Below are 19,754 nucleotides of genomic sequence, written 5' to 3' on the forward strand. Positions count from 1 at the left end.
TTACGCCTAAATGGCTACTACAGTGTAATTTACCATAATGTAATGGAACATAAAATCTAACGCCTAAATGGCTACTACTTCTACTGTGTAATTTACAATTTATAGAAACATAAACATATGTACATGTGTTGATAATAGTAAGCCATGAATTAGATTTTAAATAAAATGTTCATTTCTGTCTGTACAACTAGTCATAACCAGAAGTGTTTTACTAACGTAGTAACCATTAGGTTATGGGCCCAGATGTCTCTTGCTGGAGCTGGAAGCGGAAGTTCCGGAACCGGAAGCGGACATGACGGGGACGGAAATGGACGAAATTTCGGAGATAGAGGAAGATCGACCGGCAGTGGAGGGATTTCGCTGCCAGCCATGGAACGTCTTCGAGGCCGAGAAAACTATTCTTCATGGGCATTCGCGACCAAAATGCTGTTAATCCGTGAGGGAACTTGGGACGCTGTGAATGCACCGGAAGAAGGTGATCCGGAAAACGAGAGGTCGCTGAGAGCACTAGCTACGATATGCCTCAGTATTGAACCGATCAATTATAGCCTGGTCCAGTCGGCAAGCACAGCGAAACAAGCATGGGGTAACCTCAAGAAAGCCTTCCAGGATGACGGGATGACTCGGAGGATTGGGTTACTTCGTAAGTTTACCAGTATTCGCCTGGGAGACTATTCCACTGTTGAAGCGTACGTGAACGAGATGATGTGTACGAGTCATAAGCTGAGTGAAGCAGGATTCAAGGTTGACGATGAATGGTTGGCCAGTCTGTTGCTGATGGGACTCCCCGAGGTATATGAACCAATGATAATGGGCCTCGAGGCATCAGGAAGGAACATCACAGCGGATTCGGTAAAGGCCAAGATACTTCAAGACGCCAAGGTTTCCAGCGATTCAAGCTCAAGCGGACATGATGGTGCGTTTTACTCCCAGCAGCGGAAAGGATCCAAGTCATTCAATAAGGCCAACGTGAAATGCTACAAGTGCAATCGATTGGGGCATTACGCGGCGGAATGTGCTGTAAAGGATGAGAAGCAGAAAAAGGTCAAATCCGACAAGCATACTGCATTCATGATAACGCAATCGTCAGCCGAGCGCGAGGTGAGCTGGATATTCGATTCGGGTGCTACTTCACACATGTGCAACGGTGAAGTTACTTTGGAAGATGCTAAAGAAGTCCAGCAGCGAATCAGCGTGGCGAATAATGCTGTGTCGATGGTAGACACCGTTGGCAGCGTGAAGATTGAAGCTGATGTCGGCAATGGCACGTGTAACGTTACTTTGTCCAACGTGTTAAGTATTCCCGACTTGGCAATCAATTTGATATCGGTGAGTAAGATATGCAGTAATGGCCATTCGATTACATTCACCAAGGATGCATGTGAGGTGCGATCGGCTTCCAACGAGGTAGTGGCCATTGGACGAGAAAGCAGCGGACTCTACAAACTTTGTTTGGTGAATGAACGTGTTTCGTATGTGGTCAAGGAAGAAAATGGCATGGTGCTGTGGCACCGAAGGATGGGGCATTTGAACGTGCACAGTTTGAAGATGCTTCGGTCCATAGCAACAGGAATCGATTTAGTTGATGCAGAGGTACAGTCATGTGTTGCGTGCTTGCAGGGCAAGCATTCTCGTCGCCCCTTCAAGAAGAGTGGAAACCGCGCAGGAGAAGTTCTGGAATTGATCCACAGTGATCTATGCGGCCCGATGGAGAACGTGTCAATCGGTGGTAGCCGGTATTTTCTAACGTTCATTGATGACAGCAGCCGCAAAATTCATGTGTATTTTTTGAAGTCGAAGAAGCAAGTGTTGCAGTATTTCCAAGACTTCAAATCGATGGTGGAGAACCAAACCGGCAAAAGAATCAAGCGCTTACGGACGGATAATGGCACAGAGTATGTGAATGGAGAGATGGAGAATTTTCTCCGCAAATCCGGGATTCATCATGAAGTCACGGTGCCGTACAACCCAGAGCAGAACGGGTTAGCGGAGAGAGCGAACCGTACGATCGTCGAGCGGGCACGATGTCTGTTGTTTGATGCCAACCTGGAAAAACGCTTCTGGGCGGAAGCTGTGTCAACTGCTGTGTTCCTGGCGAATCGATCACCAACGAAAGGCTTACGAGTGACCCCGGAGGAACGGTTCAGCGGTGTGAGACCAGACCTGTCCAAATTACGTGTGTTTGGAGCAAAAGTAATGTGCCATGTTCCGAAGTCGAAGCGATTGAAGTGGGATGCAAAATCCGAAGATGGCATATTTGTTGGATATTCCGAGCATTCGAAGGGCCTGCGAGTGTTCAATCCTAGGACTGGAAAAGTATTTGTGTCTCGTGACGTCGTCTTCGTGAGCGAAGCTAGCGGAAATGCCATGCAGATGTCGGAAGCTGAACCTGTGAATGAAATGATGGAATTAATGAGTGAAGAGATCGTTGAAGGTAATGAAGCTATCGGCTTGCCAACTGGTTCCACCGAAGGCAATGATGAAAATCAAAAAGACCTGTCATCGGAGGACGAGACGGATTACGACAGCGCGAATGATAGTATCGAGACAATTCGGACAGCATCACCTGCGCTCCCCTCGCAACAAGAAGAGCAGCGATATGCTGTCAGGCGCAGCGAGCGGGAGCGCCGTATTCCATGCAAGTACTATAATTTCGATTTGACGTATAGTGTACTTCCTGAAACGTTTGTTGAATCTCAGATAATCGGCAATGAGCGGGAAACCGAGCCGCAGACGGTCGGTCAAGCAATGGAGGCCGACGATCATGAGCTGTGGCGTGAGGCTATGGAAGCTGAGATGCAGGCGTTGAGAAGCAACCAGACGTGGAAGTTAACAGAGCTACCAGCGGGAAGAAAAGTTTTGAAGTGCAAGTGGGTCTTCAAGCGGAAATTCAACTCGGACGGATCTGTGCAGAAGTATAAGGCAAGGCTCGTCATAAAAGGGTTCTCGCAAGTCAAGGGAGTCGACTATAACGAGACGTATTCACCGGTGGTGAGACTCGCAAGCATTCGATTTCTGTTGGCACTGTCAGCGCAGCAGGATATGCGTATACACCAAATGGATGCCGTTACAGCGTTTCTTCAGGGAGAGTTGTCCGACGAAGAAATCTATATGGAGCAACCTGAAGGATTCGTTGATAGGAAGTCTCCGAAGAAAGTTTGTCGTCTGCTGAAGGCTCTGTATGGATTGAAGCAAGCGAGTCGTGTCTGGAACACGAAATTGGATGCGGAACTGAAGCGTATGGGTTTGAAGCGATCTAGCTTCGATCCGTGCGTATACTTCAAGATCGAAGGAAATACTATTCTGGTGGTCGCTGTATACGTGGACGATTTCTTGCTGTTCTCGACGAATCAAGATTGGATCGACACCGTGAAGAAGCAACTGATGACGAAGTTCCACATGAAAGACCTAGGAGAGGCCAAACGGGTTCTCGGCATGCGAATCACCAGAAGTAAGAACGCTGTTATGCTGGATCAAGAAAGGTATGTGGAGGAACTACTGGAGCAATTCAACATGACCAATTGCAATACAGTGTCGATACCCATGGACCCACATCAGCGATTGACGAAAGCAGGACCAAGAACGGAAGAACAGAAGCAACAAATGGAAAAGGTTCCGTTTCGTGAATTGGTGGGAGGATTGCAGTTTTTGGCGCACTGCACACGGCCGGATATCGCTTATGCCGTAAACGCAGTGAGCAGTTTCAACAGTGATCCTAACGAGATACACTGGGCAGCGGCTAAAAGAATTCTCCGGTACCTGAAGGGCACAAAATCCAAGAAGCTGACTTTCCACAAGCAAGCTGAACCATCGTTCGAAGGATATAGTGACGCGGATTGGGGCAACGATTTGGAAACTCGTCGTTCTGTCACAGGGTATACCTTTCAGTACGGTGGCGGATCAGTGGCGTGGAGTTGTAGGTGACAACCAACAGTGGCTTTGTCCACAACTGAAGCGGAATACATGGCTCTATCAGGTGCAACACAGGAAGCTGTTTGGTGGCGTGGTTTTCTCAACGAGATGTTTCAGATTGATGTTACTGTCCCGATCTTCTGCGATAATCAAAGCGCAATCTGCTTGGCGGAAAAGGAGATCGGTTATTCACCTCGAAGCAAACACATCGATCTAAGGCACCACTTTGTACGCGAACAACTGGAATCCAAGGCGATCTCGTTGCATCACGTGAAGTCCGAGCTCCAGAAGGCGGATGTTCTTACCAAACCCATTCCGGTAGGCCGTCATACTGAAGCAGTGAAGAATCTTGGAATTCAACAAATTCATGGTTAAGGAGGGGATGTTGATAATAGTAAGCCATGAATTAGATTTTAAATAAAATGTTCATTTCTGTCTGTACAACTAGTCATAACCAGAAGTGTTTTACTAACGTAGTAACCATTAACATGTACACGATAAAAACCCGGCTCTGTTACAGATAAAATGCTAATGAGCCTGATAAATAAATAAATGGGATAAAAAAAACCATCAGTGAAAATAGAAGTGTGGAATACTCCTCTCTCGCTCCTTGGGAATCCTTCAGCTACAACGACAGTAACGTGGGATATCCCAGATAAGACAGATCTTTAAAATCAATTCAGTGTCAAAAATTATTTCAATATAAAAACCGGACCATATTCAGGGTTCAATCTGGCACTCTAGTAGCGTGTGTAAGAAAATGATAAGAATGGTTGAATACTTTGCATACAAGCATTTTAGATCTACGAAACAAATTGTACAGACGACAAATCTGAGTTCCGAACCTTTTGTAGTACATTAAACCTACAACTGTCATTACCCCCCACTCGTTACGTGTTTAACATTGATCCGAAACTGAAATAAAAATAAACAAACACTAAAAAGGAACGTCCAATAACACTTCGTCCAGTGCATCAGCAGCCTGTTCGTTGAAACATATGTAACTTACAGTAGTACTACTATTTGAGGATATAGACATCGTGACCACTCATTTGCATCGACTTATAGGTAATGTAAGTTCTACGATCCGGCCATAAATAAGCTAACTTGATACTAAACAGCGCGCTTATTGCCGCCGTCAATGGATGCACCTTCCTGGTGTTTCACCTTCACACGATTCCTTCGCGAGCTTTATTATATAGCCAGTGCAATGCTGCCTATAGCCAAGTGCAATGTGCTATCTGAGAGTAAACATTATTATGCAACTCTACGACTGGAATTATCGTGATCAGATATCAGATATTGTAGAAGGTAAAATTGTCGCTGAAATTTCTCAATGAATATTACAATTTCAAAATTCAACTTTCGCAAACGGCAAAATAAACAACAATCTTATTATCATTGAGATCCGAAAATGTCGACGCTTGACCCCTCAAAATTAATCTTAAAACCATTAATAGACAAGTTCCAGTCAAAGTCAAAAGTCAGGTGCTAATATCAAGCGGGCAAGATGCAGATTAGTGTCTCGGTCCGTACACCGTACATGTTTGACGCTAATTATCACTCCTCGCTTAATTAATACGACATTTGAACGTGTTATGTACATATGAGATGAAATGACTAGCGAAAGTAAATAAACAAATTAAATTTTAGTTTCCCGTAAACTGATTGAAGTTATGAATTGCCTCGTGTTGATCTCCAACAAACAGATGAATCATTAAAGTGTATTAAAATTATTGTATTGTATTGAATTGTATTGAAATGTCGGAGTTATATTGAATTATTAGTGTACTGCAAATTTTCGATCTTTCTAATAATTTATTTATTAAACGAATAATTATTCAATCGAGAATAATCATAACAAACAAATGAACGATGTAAAAAACTTTTGCAAATTACATAATATTTTGATAATGTAAGCATTGAGAATATATGTGGCGTTTTTTGCCTATTTGTAACCGTGATTCGAGAGAATTTAAGAAAAATCCTAATAAAAATCACTTAAAACAAATGTTGAAACATATACCCGACTGGCAAATATGAGCCTAACAAGAGGTGCCAAAATTATTATTTTTAAAGTTATTTGGGAATATATTCGACGCAAAATATGGAAGAATCAAACTAATTAACGGTTAAGAGGAAACAAGAATTTAGAACTAATAACAATGGAAGAAAAGTGGACGAGTGGTTAGCGTCACGCATTATCATACCGGAGGTTCGGGTTCGGTTCCTGGCCGGGGAATTTTTCGTCAAAGAAATTTCTCCCGACTTGCACTGTGGTCACGCGTATTGTAGAGCTTGTCATTCCAAAATACAATCAAGGCGTGTTATTCGACATAGGAATGTCAACCAAGTACTACAGGGCGGACTCAATTATATACAGTCTCCGATTACTTTTCACTGCATTTAATCGAATCCTGTGTGAAATAGAGTGAAATTTCAGATATTTTTTTTCGTCAGATTCTTATACATATACTAACTGACCCGGCAAACGTTGTTCTGCAGTATGATTTTTCTCTAGTGAATATTTTGGTTGTTAAATAAAACATAACTAATGTACTTGAAGTATGTTTGAGAGTTGAAACGATCTACAATATTAAACGATTGTAATCGATAAAATAGACGAATGAACTAATGTGAACCGAAATGTATTTGATGTATATGTTGCCGAAAATGACCAGATACACCAGAAAACTTCATTGGAGCTGATATACCAACCAATATGGTAGCGCATTATTTCGACGTTGTCATTTAATCGAGGAGTATTTTTTTAGGAAAACGTTTTGTACATTTTCTATCTGCCATGCAAGGAGATAAACCTTTTGTTGAAGGTGGGATAACGGAGGGATTGGTTCCGGTGTCGATGAGGCATCGATGAGAAACCTTCATATGTGAAGGCTGATTCGTTGGACATTTGCGGTTTAGGTTGATTGGTCTTCTGGTGAAGTTTGAGATTGCTGCTTATTGCGGTTTCGAGGTGCCTTGGTTTTCATTGTGAGTTTCGTCTGGGGTATTATACGAACAACCACGAGGACGGCTATCGTGACGATTTCGCCCACGAATGTTTCTAGATAGGACTCCACCGGAACGGCGTAATAGAGCTACGAATCAATGTTCTATTGACAATATTGATGAAGGAGCAGATGTTAATGCAGAGATCAGTTAGCAATATTGTCTGCAACTTCAGCTTGATCGTCCAGCGTAGCAGTTCGCAGAGCAGCGATTATGGAATGAGGGAAAAGTCGAAAGATACTTAGGTGAAGTAAGGAACGTTTTCTGTACATCATGTTCCACCCAAATTTCGCAAACAATCAAATATACGCAACCCGCAGAAATTCAAAAATCGCGATACTTTTTGAACGGATCTCGTATATTGTTGGCATTTGTTTCTTTACAGCAGAGACCGAATAACATTTATCGAGCCATTCCTTTGCTTGAAGATATTATAGGAATTTAGACAAATTTCGCCTTGTGGCAAAAAAAACTATAAAGTATTATCAGTCACTGAAATATGACGATTGTGAAAAAAACAAAATCAATTTGCAACAGATATTTAAAAGTGGTCAATATAGGATTATATATATTCAAATATTCACCGCACTACACGTATTAAATTTAGATTTTCTACAAAATGACTAATCGTCGATAATATCTCTGTGTATCTCTCATCAACCGTCATCTTATTATTCCCCACACATCAGTCGTCATCTCAACAGATAATATTTCATTCAAAACAAAATCATGCCGCTCCATTCTACCTCAGTTATTTATCAGTCATGTGACAAGATTTTTTTTTGTCTCGAGGATCGTGTGTTTCGATGTTCGTGATAGGATTCCCAACGCAGAGGAGAACAAGTTATGTGATTATCAAAATACAGCTTGTCCTTTACTTGATTCAACCACATGGATTACGTCACGCCTGGCGTTGTATGGCTAAAGAACTATTAAATAAGCGTTAGAACATCTACTATGGTAGAATTCGAGTTTAAATATCGTCTCTCTCTCTGATTTATCTTCGCAGATAAGCCGTCAATCAAATCTCACTCAGGATGGGCACATCGTACAAAATTGGCATGGAGGAACTCTCGGCCAAATCGGCTAACATCTGGAAGGCCATGTTGGCGGAGTTCATTGGTAAGCATTCGAGATTTATCTAGAGAAACACAAACAGCTAAATTAAAACAAATTCCCCCAAGCAAATATGTATAAATACTTTTGTTTTGTTGATTCCGTTCTCCCACAGGCATCCTCATACTTAACTTCTTTGGTTGCGCGGCGTGTACACATGCAGCAGGTGACAAAACGCTAATTTCGCTCGCATTCGGTCTCAGCGTGTTTATGGTTGTGATGGTAAGAGATAGTATTAATTTGCGTTACAATATTCGGCACATTTTTGTTTACGCTAAAAATATGAAATATACATTGTCTCATGATAAAAGATGGAAATCAGTTTTGCTTCTCCAACACAGTATAGATGTGGGGAAAAGTTGAATGCAGAAACCTACAGTATTGAACAAAACTTTTGCCTCTGAAATTGAAGCAAAGACAGACATACTGACTGAATTTCATTTACATATTGCCCAACATTAAAATTCAATTCCACTGAAGCAACACCGAACGGCACGACACATCATTTATGTTTGTATTGTCGCATCATGCTGCTTTCATAGGACGGCTCATACGTGCAAATACGTGATAACAAACCTTGAAGAGCAACATATTAGGCTGTCAAAAAAGTCCTGCGGTATTTTTTTTGAATTTTCATTTGTTCATAAAATTAGTTACAATCATCTGTTTTAAGTTGAATATGCGCCGTTTTGTTCGATGACTTGTTCCCAACGAGATGCCAACTTCATAATACCCCTGTTATATAAGCTCGCTTCCTTATTGGCAAAAAACTCGGATAGCCAATTTTCACAGGCCTCTTTTGTGGCTAACTTCTGACTACCTAGCTCGTTCGCCATGGACAAAAACAGGTGGTAGTCACTTGTTGCAGGTCCGGACTATACGGCGGATGCAAAAGAACCTCCCATTCGAGCTCCCGGAGCTTCTGGCGCGTCACCAAAGAAGTGTGTGGCCTGGCGTTGTCCTGATGGAAGACAATGCGTCAATGTCTTCCAATGTTTTTTTGTGTCAACGTGTGTGGCACCCATACATCGAGCTTCTTTGTGAATCCAAGCTTCTTCAAATGGTTAATAACGTTTTGATGACTTATCCCCAGCTCTTGGCCGATGCTACGGCTGCTACTATGCCGGTCTTTCTCGGCTAATTCAGCGATTTTGTCGCAATTTTCGACGACAGGCCTTCCGGAGCGTGACGCATCTTCGACGACACCAGAACGAAAACGTTGAAACCATCGTTGTGCGGTGGAAATGGAAACTGTATCGGGTCCATAAACTGCACAAATTTTATTGGCAGCTTGAGATGCATTTTTGCCTTTGTCATAGTAGTATTGTAAAATATGTCGGATTTTCTCTTTATTTTGCTCCATATTTGCGACACTATAACTCACGAACGACTTAACCAAACAAAACACTGACAAGGACTATATTATAGCGCGCAATACCTTTCCAACAAGCTATAGTATGACTCGATACAATGAATACAACTAGAACTACACGCTTACAATGACACCTCGCGGAAATACCGCAGGACTTTTTTGACAGACTAATATCAACTTCAGAAAACATAACATTGTATGTCGTTATCCACACAACAATGCACAATGGTCCAGGAGATGTATTTAAGTGGAAATTAGCATTTAGAGCTCGACAGTTATTCTTTAGACAAAAACTGTCTTAGACAAAGTTGTAACATACGATAGAGCGCTCATTTTTATACTATCAAAAATAGGGTGACCAAAATTGTCGATGAAATAGAAAATAAACTTTCTTATCTTTATAGATAGAGGTAAACATAGTTCGACAATGTTGTAGTCCCAGTTATTTGAGACATCTTTGTAGAACAAAGTTTTTTCCTATCTCTTGAAAAAAACCGATATAGCGCCTTTTTTCTAATTTACGTTAGGGTCACCATGAAAAAAACTGTTTTTTTTGCTCTCACTTTTAAAATAATGAATAACAATGTCACAATCAGCCACGGTTGATCTTGGGAGACTCCAACCCTCACGGTACCGCCTGGGGGAAACAGTACGACGACAACCGTTCATCGTTGATATATGACCTTTGTAACAGCTTAAATATGACACTTTCGAATACGGGGGAAACAACACGTGTACCTAAACCTCCTGCTAACCCAAGTGCTCTTGACCTCTCGCTTTGCTCGGATTCACTATCGTTAGATTGCAAGTGGAATGTAATCCAGGACCCCAACGGTAGTGATCACTTGCCAATCAAAATTTCCATCACCATTGGGTCGAACTCTTCTGAATCTATAAACATGGCATATGACCTCACAAGACACATTGACTGGAAAAAATATGCGGACGTGATTGCTCTGGCCATCAACTCCAGAGATGGTTTTCCTCCATTGGAGGAGTATAACTTCCTTTCTCGTTTGATCTATGATAGCGCGATGCGCGCTCAAACGAAACACATTCCAGGTTCCACCATCCGCCGAAGGCCACCCAATCTATGGTGGGATAGCCAGTGTTCCAAGCTTTAACAGGATAAATCGAATGCATTCAAACTTTTTCGGAAACGTGGAACCTTTGAGGCGAAATTACGTGGGAAGTTTGTCACGAGAAACGTCAATAAAAAAAATTATGGAAAGTGGCTCGAAATCGTTCTTCAACATGTGAAAGCGAGGAATGTTCACATCGATGGATTTTTGATTTTGCACGGAAGGTTTGTCCCGATTCCGTTCCCGTACAAAAAATTGTTCGAGATACTTCACAAGATAGGTGCGATCTCGATTCTGAGTTTTCGATGGTAGAATTCTCTCTCGTTCTTCTTTCATGTAACAATTCTGCTCCGGGATCGGATAGAATTAAGTTCAACTTGCTGAAAAACCTCCCTGATGTGGCGGAACATCGCTTGTTGAATTTATTCAATCGGTTTCTGGAGCATAATATTGTTCCAGATGATTGGAGACAAGTACGAGTTATAGCTATTCAAAAATCCGGAAAGCCCGCGTCCGACTTCAATTCGTACCGCCCAATAGCAATGCTGTCTTGTATACGGAAATTGTTGGAGAAAATGATCTTGTTTCGCCTTGATCATTGGGTTGAAACGAATTGCCTACTCTCAGATACACAATATGGGTTCCGCAGGGGCAAGGGGACGAATGATTGCTTGCGTTGCTTTCTTCAGAAATTCACTTGGCTTACGTCGAAAAAAAACAAATGGCTTCAGTATTCTTGGACATAAAGGGGCATTTGATTCTGTTTCAATAGAGGTTTTGTCAGACAAATTACACTCTCGGGGTCTGCCGCCTCTGTTGACTAATATGTTGTAAAACTAAATTTATGAGAAACATTTGAACTTTTCTCACGGAGATTCGACAGTAAGTCGGTACTCTTACATGGGCCTCGCCCAGGGCTCATGTTTAAGTCCCCTTTTGTACAACTTCTATGTAAGCGATATTGACAATTGCCTTACACAAAATTGCAGCCTAAGACAACTTGCAGATGATGGAGTGATGTCTGTCGTAGAATCAAACAAATCCAACCTGCAAGAACCCTTACAAGATACTTTGAACAATTTTTCAACCTGGGCCATTGGGCTAGGGATCGAATTCTCCACGGAGAAAACAGAGATGGTGGTTTTTTTCTATGAAGCATAGACCAGCAAAACCAAGGCTTCAACTTTTGGGTAAACCGATCACTCATGCTATGTCATTCAAGTATCTTGGGGTCTGGTTCGACTCCAAATGTACTTGGGGGGCCCATATTAGGTACCTGAGTAAAAAATGCCAACAAAGAATAAACTTTTTCCGTACAATTACCGGCACCTGGTGGGGATCCCATCCAGAAGATCTTATAATGTTGTATCGAACAACTATTCTCTCAGTGATGGAGTATGGCAGTTTCTGTTTTCAATCAGCTGCTCCCAGTATATTTCCAACCGTGTTCGTTTCCCTGTCTGCATCAATTCCTCTGTGCATTTTGATCTGTCCATGAAGCAAGATATCCATGGAATTCCAGATTATCGTCGATCGGAGTTCATTCCAACGATCTTCGAAGCAAAGTATGAGCATGTCAATTGTGATAATATGTACTTTACTGATGGGTCCTCTATGAATGAGTCCACAGGATTTGGAGTGTTCAACGAATTTTCTAGCACCTCCCACAGTCTTCAGAATCCTTGCTCAGTGTATATTGCTGAATTGGCAGCAAAATACTGGGCGCTGGATAGCCTCGGCTCACGACCTGTTGAACACTATTACATTGTAACGGATAGTCTTAGCTCTGTCAAAGCTATCCGTTCAGTGAGGCCGGAAAAGCACTCGCCGTACTTCCTTGAGAGAATACGAGAAATTTTGAGTGCTTTATCCAGACGCTGTTATGTCATTACCTTTGTCTGGGTCCCTTCACATTGCTCAATTCCGGGTAATGAGAGGGCTGATTCATTAGCAAAGGTAGGTGCAATTGAAGGCGACATTCATCAGCATCAAATCGCCTTCAATGAATTTTATTCTTTAGTCCGTAAAAATACAATCGTTACCGGCAACCCAAGTTGAACGAAGATGAATTGGGCCGGTGGTTTCACCCGATTATCCCTAAAGCGGCTCTTACACGATCAGTAGCATCGACATTATCAGTAATGGCAATACTAGCAAGACATACTCCATTCGGCATCATCATTATTCTTCAACCCTACACGATCATTTTTATTGCTTCGAGGAATGCAGCAACTCTAGCCTCCATAGTCGTAAGAGAAATATACACATTTTCGAAATGAAAACTATCAATGAAAATCAATTTTATTGTATCAAATAAACATCCACATCAATAATTTGAAAGGTTTTCTGCAAACAATGAAAAAATCTAGAACGAAAGTTGTTCCTAATAATGGTTTCTGATTATGATTTCAACAATTTGATCTGTTAATATAATGTCTTTCAGTGATGGATGAAGAAGATTCAAAACAATATGTTATGAGCATTCGAAAAACTTTTTGAAATTCTGGTGGTAATTTTATTTTATACTAATGAGTTTTAGTAGGGATTTCAAAAAATATATAGAAAATTGATCAAGTAAGGTTCAGTGCTACGTGTTTTATGCATTCAAGTAACAGCAAATAATAACTTTCATTCAAATTTTAAGAATTTTAAATTACTTTGGGCCCACTGATCTGATAGAGAGTAAATTGGGTCACAAACATAGATTTTGACACAAGATGTCGCACAGTATCCTAGACACCTCGAATGATAGTGTCCCTGCTCTATTGCAGTAATGATGGAGCGAGATCAGAAAATCCGGATTTGCATCATTATTGCCCTTCATATCAATTTTGTCAACCTTACACGACCATTGCTATTGTCATTCTGATGAAGTAATGTAATTATTATTTATCGTGTAAGGGACCCTTAAGCGGCCCTTACACGATCAGTAGTCACATTATCAGTAATGAAAATATTGGCAAGAATCGCTCCATTCCGCAATCACCTTATTCTTCAACCTTACACGATCATTCTTATCGCTCGCAGGAATGCAGCAACTCTGGCCTTCATAGTTGTAAGAGAAATCAACACATTTTCGAAATGAAAATTATCAATGAAAATCAATTTATTTTGTCAAATAAACATCCCCGTTAATAATTTGAAAGGTTTTTTTGCAAGCAAAGAAAAAATCTTAAACGAAAAATGTTTCTAATAATGATTTCTAATTATAATTTCAACAATTTGATCTGTTCTTGTAATTTTTTTCATTAATGGATGAAGAATGTTCAGAATAATATGTTATGAACATTCAATAAAACATTTTGAAATGCTTTTCATTGATCTATTAACAATTCAAAACTGTATTTTATCATAATAATCCTAATAGATTATGCTCGATTCATTACCATTTAATACCTTCGTAAATGTCGACACCGTATCTTACCCGTGTGCTTCACCCCCGTAATCGGGTAATAGATGTCGACACTGTGTAGCAGCCATCGCGAATTAACATTTTATGCTTCGTGCTTCATCGTTGTGAAGCGAAAATCATAATGGATTTTCAGGTGGAATGGGCAAACTTTTAAAATCAAACAATAAAAATAAATATCACTTTCTTCGCATCAAATATGTTGCTCTATGTAGTAGAATAACAGGTTTTCCGCAAATGGTGAAAAAACCTAGAACTAAAATAATATCTGGGTATAATTTTATTTTATAATTATGAGTTTTAGTAGGGATTTCAGAAAAATTATAAAAAATTGATTAGGTAGATTCAGTGCTACGTGTTTTATGCATTCAAGTAACAACAAGCAATAACTTTCATTCAAATTTTAGAGATTGAAAATTCTCTTGGGCCCACTAACCTGATACAAATTTCCTCACAAACATAGATTTTAACACAAGATGTCGCACAGTATCCTAGACACAGACAATCTGGATATGCATCATTATTGCCCGTCATTTAAATTTTGTCAACCTTACGCGATCATTTTTATTGTCATTCTGATGAAGTAATGTCATTATTATTTATCGTGTACGGGACCCTTTTAGGTTAGCCTTAAACCATGGTTCAACAGTCTGGACTTGAGACTTTATTCGCACCTTCTCTCGGCTCATGTCCAATCACTGTTCGTTTGATGCGCTACTCTTTCGTATTAATCTTGCCGACAGCAATATCTGTGTTTGTGGGCAAGACTACCACGACATCGAGCACGTTGTTTGGTCGTGCGAGATGTATCTTGTTGCCAGATCGAATTTAGAGAACTCTCTTCGGGCCAGAGGAAGGCAGCCCAATGTGTTGGCTCGGTTAGACCTTGATTACATGTCCCAAATATATGTTTTCCTTAAAACTATCGATCGTCGAGTGTGATTGTTCTTACATTCTTTCCCCTCCTTTTCGTCCTTTGCGAATTATCGGTTCACTTCTATTAGAATAAGGTGAATTGTAATACATATTAGATGTAAAGATAGTTTTTAAGAATTGTGTGTGAAGTGTGAGTATGAGTGTGAACATTGTTACAATCTCCTTACATTCCATCCTTCCCCTAACGAAAATGTGTCACCCTTCTAAACTCGAGTCGACCGCGAGTAATCGGTTTCCTATTTTATTAACCACTAGCTGACCCGGCGAACTTCGTCCCGCCCAAAATTTATTTTTGTTATTGTTATTTTGTTTGTAATACCTTTAAACATTCACGTTCTCTTACTAAGCGCAAGTTCATGAGTCCAATCGCAGAACTGTTCATTGATTGATCTTCTAATCGACCCCGTTGAATTTACCTTTTACTAAAAAAAAATCCTAGTACTTCTACCAAAACTCATTATTATAGTATCACATTATTTTCAGATACAATTCTCGTTCAAGGTTTTTCAACCACTTGCAAATAACATGTTTCTCCGTTACATGGAATAAATGTTTGATACAGAGAATATGATAGAATAAAGACAGACCCCTCCCCGCTTCTCCCCTTAGAGAGGGGGAGGAGTGTCTATTCACCATAGAAACGTTTCGTGACCCCTAAAATCTTCACATGCCAAATTTGGCTTTTCATTTCAATTTTTTTCAATTTGTTTTTCATTTGTATGACAGCCCACCCTAAAAGAGGAGGAAGGAGTGTCGAACCACCTTAGAAACATTTATTGCATCCTAAAACCTCCACATGCCAAATTTTGTTTCGTTTGCTTGATTAGTTCTCGAGTTATGTAGAAATCTGTGTTTCATTTGTATGGGAGACCCCCTTAGAGGGAGCCGATCTGGCGTGGAGGTAACATCCATACTTCTCACGCTCAAGATCACGAGTTCAATTCTCACTCCCGACATTCTTCCAAAATGGAAGGTAAAAGTGACGAACCAGCCAGAAGCGTTGAAAGTCACTATAATACAGAAAAAAAAAAAAAAAAAAAAAAAAACCCCCTTAGAGAGGGGGGAGAAGTGTCGAACCTCAATATGCCTAATTTGGTTGCATTTTCTTGATTAATTCTCGTGTAAAGCACAAATTTGTGTTTTTTGTGTTTTCTGTAATATTTAAAGCATCCTATGACAATGAATACTGATCGAAAGTGGAATAGTGAAACAAAAACCGAAAATCAAAGATGATTCCGCATATGGATGTAACTTTTGTGGCATCTTCGAAGGTATTAATTATTATTAATTAATTATTAATTATATTATTAATTAATCGAGCATAGGCTATTAAGATTTCTATGAAAAAAAATTATTTTGAATTGTTTCAATGAAAAGAATTTCAGAACTTTTTTCAACCATTACTGAAAGTTATTATAAGAAGAGATCAAATTGTTGAAATTATAATTAGAAACCATTATTAGCAACAAGCTTCGTTCATTATCTCGTTGTTTGCAGAAAACTTTCCAAATTATTTATTATTTATTTTATTTCTCTTACGACTATAAAGGCTAGAGTTGCTACATTCCTTCAAGCAATAAAAATGATCGTGTAGAGTTGAAGAATAATGATAATGCGGAATGGGGTGATTCTTGCTAGTAGGGTAAAAGGGGGGAATTTGGACCACCTAAGCAAATCGCCTAATATTTTCTAACCAATACGGTCTACACAAAAAAATGGCACATTGAACACTGAGCTACACTTGTTTTCTCTCAATCAATAATGTTTAATCATTATATCAAGCTTCAATCTGCCAAATATATCATAAAATAAAAGAGATGATTTTGGGACATTAACAATTTTGGACAAGGACATTTATGCGGGGTGATTTGGACCGTCTGTGGGGTGATTTGGTCCAGTGTGTGTTTCATCGAAAGAAACATACTTATGTTTATGTAAAGTATTTTGGGATAATGTTACTATCAGTAACAGTGTTTTGGAACCGACACCAGGTGTCTTGGCCAGATTTCAGACCAGAAAAATATTTTCTTACGATAAGTATATACGGTTCAACAAAAAAGTTGATGACATTATAAAAAATCCAAGTTGAGTCGTACTTTTCGAGATAAAAGGGTGGTCCAACTCACCCCGTGTTACAACAATTGCACCGGGTATCAATCACTTCACGTATTAATCACTTCACGTACAACGTAAATATTTTTTGTATAGGGGCTTCCCCGTACCACGTGGACAGAAAAAGAACGATTCTCGACCCCCCCCCCCCTTCCCCTCCGTGGACAAGCGTGGACATTTACTATACACCTCCCCATGCTGTCCACGTGGACATTCAAGGCATTAATTAAATTGCGTCTGTATTTTTGTTCTGAATGTTTTAGAAAACTCAAAGTAAAAAATATTTCCCTGCAAATTTTAGGGAGGCGTCTAGCTTATCTTGCAGAAATTTTCGACTATCTAAACTCGCTAAACTTTAAACTTTAAATTCTGTTCTGTTCTTTAAACTTGATTCTGTTCCAAAACAATCTTCATGCATTTGGTTCCGCCCGAAGACAATGTTCGAGCAAAAGCAAAGATCAAAACCTGCGCCGGAAGATCAGTTCTGAATACATTGCCACGATCGAGTGGTTATGCTGTATCACTGACGAAGAAACTTTATTCGGATCTAAAATCGGAAATTATTCCTGTCAGGGACGAATGACCATCGAGTCAACGTCCCTTAAAAAGCAAAAACTGGGGGTGGTTTGGTGGCGGTGGCGTCATATAAATGAAACACAAGTTTCTGCATAACTCGAAAGCTAATCAAGCACAACTTGGGATGTGAGGGTTTTTGGGTATGATAAATGTTTCTATAATGGTATGACATCCCTCCCTCCTCTGGAATGGAGAGGGGGTCCCATAAAAGTATTACACATATTTCAATCAAAAATATTCCAGCCAAACATGACAATCGAAAATTTTCGGAAAACTCTGAAGGAAAAAGGGAAAATTCGGAAAATTTAATTCCCATATGTTCTACAATTACATAGTGACAAGTGCTGTTAGTCCATTTGATGTTTGCGCTAGCGAAATTGATCTTTGTTCGAAACTGGAAATGGATTTTAATGTGATGAAACGCACTCCTATATCTTTTTCTATCTATACCAAAAAAAAAGGATCGCCAGATGTGTTGATAACATTTATTCCATGTAACGGAGAAACATGTTATTTACAAGTGGTTGAAAAATCTTGTACGAGAATTGTATCTGAAAATAATCTGATATTATAATGATGAGTTTTATTAGAAATACTAGGAATTTTATAGTAAAAAGTAAATTCAACGGAGACGAATAGAAGATCAATCAATGAACAGTTCTGCGACTTGACCCATGAACTTACTCATAATAAGTAAACGTGAATGTTTGAAGGTATTGATAACAAAAAACAATTTTTTGGCGGGACGAAGTTTGCCGGGTCAGCTAGTTGATGAATAAAAATTTTTGAAGGTTGGCACATTTAAAAATTCATGAAAATGAAGAACAAATATCATTTATTTTTGAGGAGGTGTGAATGTACCCATAAAAATAATTATTTTACGTGTCCACGTGGACCTCCTCCATCTTGCGTTGTGGTGATGAATGGCACAAGGGTTGAGTGGTCCGCTGAAGTAACATATTTGGGGCTAGTGATAGATCAGAAACTCCTCTTCCGTCAGCACGTGGAGAAGAATTTGAATAGGTGTTCCGCTTTGGTTCGATCTCTGTACCCTCTGATCTGTCGACGATCCGACAATCAAATCATAGCTCCTGCCATCCTTTATGCAATTGTGGTGTGGGGGTCATGTGCTCAGACTCACAGGAACAAACTCCAAGTGGCGCAAAATCGTGCATTGAGGTTGATTCTTGATCGTCCTTTTGACACAAGGATCTCGGATCTACACCAAGAGGCTAATATCCAAAAACTAGATGCAATTATGTATGAAACAAAAGCTAAATTTGTTGAGAAATCTAGATCCTCTGAATTTGACCTGATAAAAAATTTGTATATAGTAGATTAGTTAGTTGGTTATTAGTTAGTTAGTTAGTAGTTTATAAGTAGTCTCTTTCAAATTTAATTTCAAACAATACCATTAAAATGGTGAACAACTGTCAAATTCAAAATAAGGAACTTTTGCTCAACAGTATGATTTTAAATCCAAAAGCTGAACCAAAGATGTAAAGCCCTGACTGTGTCACTTGAACTGTAAAATATGTATTCAAATAGAAAAACATCTGAATAAAAATGCATTTAAGTTGTAAAAAAAAAAAAAAAAAAAAGTGTCCACGTGGACATCACCTATACCCCCTCTCCCCATCACCGTGGACAAGTGTGGACATTTTCGTAACCCCCACTCCTCCTAAAACTGTCCACGTGGTATGTGGACAGCCCCATAGCTGCATTATGCATGGACAAAAGGAAAACTGAAACTTTTAATTTTTTTTTAATCGCAAGAATTGCATGATCTTACACAGGAGATCCTAAATAGAACGTTTCCAGTGAAAAACTTATCAACTTGTTAGATTTTCTACGAATTCAAACAGAATTTTCTGCTCACGCTCTAAAATAGTGGTTTTAATACATAAAAATGACTCCAAAATCAACATCGTACATTTTTAGCAGCCCTAAAAAATGGAGTATTGGCAGCCCAAAACAATGGAGTATTCCAGCGAAACAAAAACATTTGTCTAGGTGGCAATATGGTTGCCACGGCCTTATAAAGGGTTAGAGTATCACCTCACAAACAATTTATAGCATGACATATTTGCCCAAATATGTGAAACATGAACAAGGTATAGCTTCAGGCGTTTCTATGGTTTCACTAATTTTTGCTATAATCATGAACATGCAGCTCACAATGCTTCCCACATAGATCATGGTTTATTTCGGACTCATGATAACCTGC

The 19,754-nt window shown here is 39.7% G+C and overlaps 1 protein-coding gene across 4 annotated transcripts in view; it reads left to right on the forward strand.

The window, feature by feature from the left end:
• The window catches only part of LOC129778279 (aquaporin AQPAe.a), a 282,805-nt gene that overhangs the window by 250,478 nt on the left and 12,573 nt on the right, over positions 1–19,754 (forward strand). For all 4 annotated transcript variants that reach the window (XM_055785080.1, XM_055785079.1, XM_055785078.1 and 1 more), the window contains exons 2-3: positions 7,934–8,046; positions 8,156–8,262. In XM_055785080.1, the coding sequence (XP_055641055.1) occupies positions 7,962–8,046; positions 8,156–8,262 (192 nt within the window). In that variant the 5' untranslated portion in view covers positions 7,934–7,961. The remainder of the gene's footprint in view (positions 1–7,933; positions 8,047–8,155; positions 8,263–19,754) is intronic.

The sequence above is a fragment of the Toxorhynchites rutilus genome, chromosome 3 (assembly GCF_029784135.1).
Source record: "Toxorhynchites rutilus septentrionalis strain SRP chromosome 3, ASM2978413v1, whole genome shotgun sequence".
Classification (NCBI taxonomy): domain Eukaryota; kingdom Metazoa; phylum Arthropoda; class Insecta; order Diptera; family Culicidae; genus Toxorhynchites; species Toxorhynchites rutilus.